The sequence below is a fragment of the Apis dorsata genome, unplaced genomic scaffold (genome assembly GCF_000469605.1).
Source record: "Apis dorsata unplaced genomic scaffold, Apis dorsata 1.3 scaffold_132, whole genome shotgun sequence".
Classification (NCBI taxonomy): domain Eukaryota; kingdom Metazoa; phylum Arthropoda; class Insecta; order Hymenoptera; family Apidae; genus Apis; species Apis dorsata.
The window spans coordinates 137,214-144,328 of NW_006263425.1; the positions used below are offsets into that span (position 1 = coordinate 137,214).

Genomic DNA, 7,115 nt, shown 5'->3' on the forward strand with positions numbered 1-7,115 from the left:
ATTTATATATATATCTTTTCTTGTTTTCTTTATATAATAATAATAAAATATATGTTATGTGATGATACGATGATGGTGAGATTTCTTTTTTTTTGCAGAATTTAATATCATTGGTGAAATTTTAATGATAAGTTATAAATACTATTTAAGGAAGATAAGTCAAAGAGTTCTTTTTAATTTTCAAAATTAATTACTTCATAAAAAAATATATATATATACATATCGAAATAATTTGTTTTAATTATCTTAAAGGATAAAATATAATTTTTTATAATCTGTTCACAGAGTTTTAATTTGTATAATTAAAAGAAATTAATTTTCTCGTATTTACAAAATTTCATAAATATTTTGAGATATTTCATTATTTAAATTTTTATCAAAGCATTAATAAATGAACAGAATAAATTTAATATATTTAACGTGTTTGTTTCATCTCTCGCAAATCGTTTCACCGTTGTTTTTTTATTTTTTTCAATTTCAAAAATTATTCCACTTCGTTATTTTCAGGGATGCTCGAAAAAGCATTCCTCCCTCCCTCTCTAAATTTTACGGCCTGTTCTCGATCGTTCTCTTCACCAACTCGTTACTCGTGCTCCGTACACAATTAAGTTTCCGCGAGTATCTGCAAAATTTTCACGTATCTCGCATTTTTCTCCGATGCAATTAATCTCGTATGCCCTAGGGAAATGTACGATTCAGCCTGAAGTATTTTCAACATGTTTTCTCTTAGAAGTAAGGGAAAGTACATTTCAAATTGCAATTTATTCCTTTAAGAGGTCTATACCTCCTGTCTCTCCAATTTCTCTTTTTATTTACTCATTGAAAATACCTCTATTGCTTTCAGAAAATATATTTGTTCATAACAAAAACCTTCTTAATTCGAACGAATATATTTATTTAGAAATAATTTATAATAAGCACGAATTTTTTTGTTTTTGTTTTAATATCATTAAATATCATTATATATATATTTTTTATATTTATTATAGTTCGAGATACACTTGAATAATCCTCCTTAAGTTGGATTAAAATACATGCATTGCCATTTTCATGTTATCGCGAACTTTATATAATTAATTAAGCCTCGAGATAGTTTCGAAACTCTCAAATTATCGATACAATTCCTCTTCGTTTTAGATAATTATTCAGTAACCGTGAGAAGAATAAATTACTCGTAGGTCTATAAAAATAAAGGATGAAGGTGAATTTTTTTCTTCTCGATTAGGATCGTCTCTTCCTTCCATTATTATCCGTGAATTAATAATTATCGTGTTAACTATCGTGTCACATTCAAGAGATAATATCAATTTTTCGTTCTACAATTTTTTTTTTTTTACGTGATTCAATTTAACAACGTTTACTTAAATCGCATTAAAATTCAATTATTTTACGTTAGTATTAAATTTCGGTCAATCGATACGATAAAATGATAATAATATTTTTAAATTTCGCACATTATGCGCAACTCGAATTTAAATTTAATTTCGCCCTCTGTCGTCTTTCTCTGCGTATTTTAATTATTTTAATACCGTGGCTTTTGTGGGCCAGAAACCACTCAAAGCTCGAAGCTTCGACTAAAATGTTAAATGTCGTTTCAACATTTAATTCAAAATAATCGAAACGATAAAAATAAGATAATTTAATTCGATCTGAAAACAAAATTTTTCATTAAATAAATTTCGTCACGTGGAGAATAAAGAATTTTCTTTTTTAAATTTCCAAAAAAATACCAATATTACGATTAATTATAACTAAAGATAAATTTTAATCCACGATTTAAAATAAATTCAAATAATAAATCTCAAACCTCCAAAATCCTCAAATTATTAGAAAATTATAATTCGAAAAATCACTTCTAAAATAAAATAATAAATAAATAAATTTTGGAATCTCAATTTACCTTGAGAATAATCATTTCCGGCGAAACAGCATTATCCTTCTTGAAATGCTCACACCGGGTAATATTCTCGTTAGAATATCGGATCATTCGAAGGAAAAGAAGAAGAAAAAAAAAAACCTCGATACAAATGCAGACTCGATAAGTTCTGATGAATTGCAAAAAAAAAAAAAAAAAAAAAAGAGAGGAGTGGAAGATGAAGCCTGGTACGGTTGATGGAACGCTTGTACTTTCGTCTTGAAAGTGCTTGAAACCGCGCGGACTGAGCGTTTTAACGAAACGGACGTTTGGAGAAAAAAAAGAGAGAGAGAGAAAGTCAAGTGGGGTTTCGGTGCACGATAAAATTGAATTTTCAGCGATGGTTACATCCTCGACGGAACATGCAACTGGCCCGATACAAATTTATACGCCGGAATCTTGACCCAGAAATACGATGTCGTTCTTTGCTGCGCTGCACGCTGATAAATCGCACGAGAACTTGCTCGCGAGAAACGTAAATTTTAAAAGTTGTGCACGCGTTCGAAGGGAATTTATGAAGGAACGTTTGGAATTGAATTTAAACTTGGCGGAAGTTTAGAGGTAAAAATGATTCGGAAATTATGTAATTTTCGTGCGGAATTTTTGTATAATTATAACAGGTGTTTGAGTTCTGATGGATGGAAAGAGTGAGGAAAAAAAGGAAGCATGGAAAGTAGTAGTAATAATGATATAATAATTTCAATTTAAATGAAACAATTATCTTTAAAAATAATTTACTTATATTTTTTTATTTGTAAGTAATTACAATTAAAGAAATATTGCATGATTTATTTTATTTTGGTGAAATATTTAAAAAAAATTTTCTTCGCAATTATTCAAACTATCTTTTCTTTCCCTCTCTCTTTTTTTTTTTTCGACAAAAATTCAGTTCAATCCTCGTAGGTCATCCCCTACTTAATTGCTCGATGCAAATGCATTTTTAACGAGGCTAATTGAACTTAAATAATATATTAACGCCTCGTGGATACGTTTTGATCTTGAAACTTTCCTTCTCCCATCGAGATTTCCCGCGGAATTGCATTATTTAACCAAACTTGCGCCAAAGTTAACGATACACTTGCGCCATCTTGATCAGCCTAAATTCGCCTTTCCTCACTAGTTGTTCTGTCCTACACAATTAGCGCACTCCCGGGAAATCAGCGTGCTAATGCGCCACCTTTAACGAGTTTGTCTCTCGTTAAACCCCCCTTTTTCCCTGCCTTTGCATCGATTTAATCCGTCACCTAGTTTCCCATTCAGGAATTTCTAAGTTTTCCAAAGTTTCAAATTGAAAAAAGGAAAAATTAAAAGGAAAAGGATTTTGGTAATTTCCTTTTTTAAGCGGAATTTGCGAAATTTTCAAAAGTGATTTCAGTTTCAGAGAATTTTGTAAATGGACAGTGATGCGTAAAGACTTTGGTTTTTCCATCAATAAAAAGATTATGCAGGAAAAAAGATTACGAATTATAAAATCTTCTAATTGATATCAATAACTCTGTTTTTTTTCATTTTTAAAAAAATTCCTCGTTTCGAATTAATCTTCAAAGAGATCTTGTATTTCATAAAGTATAAATAAAACTAGATCACAATCCTATAATTAACTTGATTGTTCTCGATGGGATTGTAACCGTTTATTTTTTTACTTTCCTTTGTTATTCGATAATAAAAAAGAATCTCTCTTATACATCCTTTCGCGACTGATACGTGGAACGCGTCATACGATTCAAAAATTTCATGTCACGAACTCGTTGGCGCGAAACAAACCGTGAAAGTACGAGGGGTGGCTTGGTCGAGGGCGTGATTCGACATATTCTTCCCCCTCGGCATACGATCGCGAGGAACGAGGTGAAATATCTCGTCGATTTACGACGCTAGGTTGAACAGGTTATATGTAAACGACGAATCGATGAGAGATCAATCTTAACGAAACGAATTTACGAGGCTACAGGCAACCGTGAATGAAATATTTCATTTTTCCATCATTTTTTCTTCATTTTCTGTCCTCCATTAATGATCATCGCGATGTTTCACACGTGTGTTCAAATTATTCTCTTCTTTTTTTTTGTTTCATTTATATTTTTCATTTTTTCTTATTATTTTCGATCGTTCTAATTTATTCTTTTTCTCTCTCTCGTTTTTCTCGACTTTTTTTTTTATTTTTTGCTTTCAAATTCGATCTCTATTGTTTTTCTTTCTTCTTATCTTTATTTTTCGTTTTAGATTTTTTTTGTTGTATTTAAATTTAGTTTGGATCATGTATCGATTTCATTTTCAGATAATTTTCTACAGAAAATTTTTTTTTAATGAGAATTAAATTTTCATTTGATTTATCTTGAGAGATATAGGGGTGAACAAAAATTTAAAAAGAGGGGGATGGTGGTTTCAGGACATTAAAGAGTTATAGGAACGAGAAAAAAGATGGTATAGAGGGTGGTGCTTCGTGGCACTGATAAATTTACAGCGTGAGCTGTTTGATACAAGCAATTTCACGATGGAGAAAATGGGGTTAGAATACTTTAAGCTTCGTTCCGTTTCGAACGGTGAAAAATTGTACTCGAAAAGAGTATCTATCGCGTGTTAAATCTTTCATTTGTTTGTTTTTTTTTGCTAAAAAAATATTTTTTTCTTCGCCTTTTTATTTGTCTTTTCTTTCTTGAAATCCCTTAATCAGAATTGTTTCTTAAAATTGAATAAGTAATAGAAAAATTCTTTTAAATCAAAAAATTAGAAATGAAATAAATTGAAATAGATTAATTAGAATTATTTCTGAAACTTATATTATTTCTAAAATATAATTGTGTCATTATTTTTAGACAAATTAATTTTACATTTATTTTACTTCTTCGTAAAATTTAATATAATTTCTTCCATAATTTCTCTTGGAAAAAAAATTAAGAAAGTAAATTACTTGATTTAGAATTCAGACTAATTTTATTCGTATTGTAAAATATACAAATCCAACATAGAATATCTAAAAATAATTTCATACATACTTTCTTTTTTTTTGTATGCAACCAATTTACCCGCAGACACTGTTATTTAATAAATTTTTCTATTATTCTCAGTATTTCCGCCTTCATAAATATCCACCCCCATAATTTCACTTTATCTCTTCATTTACTGCACCCACAGTGCAAAAATTCATTTTCTCCGTGGAAAGGAAGATCGCTGAGGTTGATTCTTTATAAACCTGTCTGATACATATCTTTCTTTGTGAACGAAAATAAGTAAATCGCGAATCCTCTTGAAGGAAAAAAAAAAAAGAAATTTAAAACTTCTCGCTTTCGACGAGATTCATTTTTCTACTTTATGTTGAGTAATTTTTTTTTCCTCTTTTTCTCTCTCTCTTTCTCTCTCTTCTACTAAAGTAGAAGTTGTACGACTCTTGAGCAATTTCTTTTTTTTTTTGACACTCCGTACATGAATGACGAAGCGAGAACTCGTGAAAACAGATTCTAGTTGGAGAATTTTTCGACACCAACGAATGTTTTCTTAATTTCGTTCTTTTTATTTATTTTATTTATTGAGAAAATTTATTTGAGACGAAGTTCGGATGACAATAATTTTAGTCTATCTAATATAATATTCAAGTTTTCTTATATTTTTTTTTTCGAAATTTTTAGATTCCAATACTTTCAAAATATAGAGCAGAATAAAAATTAAAAAAAGAGGATAAAGTATAGTATTTTTTTTTGTTTTTATTAAATAAAAAGATATTAGTATTTTATTTAAATTTTGGATATCAAAGAAAATTGAATTAAATGATTAAAAACTTAAAATTTTTTTTTGAAAAAACTCATTTAAAAAAAAATTGAACGCAAATAAAAAAAATTAAATAGATAAATTTTATTGTAATAATTCTTTTTGATTATAATTTCGAAGGAACAGATATATATTATCGCGAGTTATTTGCATATTGGATTATCGATTAATGAACGTAATTAAATGGGGTTTGTACGAGTGTGGTCTAGCGAATGCGCATTGGCATATTGATGCAGGTGCGAAGATTCGATTATTGGGACAGAAACAAAAACAGAATAATTCACGAGCATTCGCAATCAATAATTTATAATAATTTAAAGTTTTTTTATAAACTTTTAAAGTTAATCCCTCGAAAGTGGCATTAATAAGAAAATAAACGAGATACTCGACAAATTTATATTACAAATTGTTTTTATCCATCAAGAAGATCGATATTTTTAATGCAAAGGCTCAAAGTTTCCCCCTCATGTAAACCTAATTGTTTCGATACTAAATTTAATTGCATCGATCTCGGTCAGACCTACTGACCCAGTCAACTAATGGAACCGAAAAAGTACAGCTGTCACTTGAAACACGCAATTTTAACGCTTTAACGATTCATGAGATATTCCATAAAAAAATTACACCGAGTGAAAATATTATACAAATCGAAAGAAATTAAAAACTTCCCCAACTCGAAATTAATAATCATTAATTTACTATTTCAATGAAATACTCTTTTTTCAAAAAAAGAGATTCTCAAAAAAAAAAAAAAACTAACTCGAAACTCAAAATTCCTCTAATACACACAAGGAATCTAAAAATCCTCCACCATATTTCAATTATCGAATATCTCTCCCTTCCTCCCCCTTTATTTCCTCCCAAGAATACGTTCTTTCCAACCTCCTTTCCTCCCTCGAATTGACCTATAATTCCTACAAACAACCCCGCTCCCCGTCCATTCTTCTCGTCCCATTTATACCTGAACCGAGCAAGGAAACAGAGTAAGAACACGTTCCATGCACATGTGTGTGACGGAAGTAAAAAAAGATAGGAACTGGCGTGTGTAACGTAAAGTGTAGGTGGAAAGGAGAGAAAGAGAGGAGAGAGAGAGAGAAAAAGAGAAAGAGAAATTCGTTATTGATTCGAACTCGACACAGGTTGGGGTACCTACGTGGTGTGTATCGACGATGCATGGAATCGGGCACAAACACGGTTGGGAACGTGCCCTCGCTACGAATGATGGATGATCGCGGACGTTTGTATCGGCAAACAATCTGGAAATCCCGTTATGGAGGCGGAAGCAACAGTATCTGGTGGAATGGAGAAAGTAAAGCAGAGGTTTTTGCCAATGGGCCAGTTTTGAACGTCCGCTTGTTGGAGGGATGTTTTGTTAAGAAGAAGATTATTATTTTTCTTTGAATTGAGATCGAATTCGTTTTTTTTTTTTTTTTTTTTT

At 30.3% G+C, this 7,115-nt stretch overlaps 1 protein-coding gene across 1 annotated transcript in view; it reads left to right on the forward strand.

The window, feature by feature from the left end:
• Positions 1 to 2,030: 2,030 nt before the first annotated feature.
• LOC116185224 (inaD-like protein) overlaps positions 2,031 to 7,115 on the forward strand; it is a gene marked incomplete at its 3' end in the record, with an annotated part of 20,794 nt that continues 15,709 nt past the window's right edge. The window contains exon 1 of the mRNA XM_031509219.1: positions 2,031 to 2,390. Within this exon, the coding sequence (XP_031365079.1) occupies positions 2,278 to 2,390 (113 nt within the window). The remainder of the gene's footprint in view (positions 2,391 to 7,115) is intronic.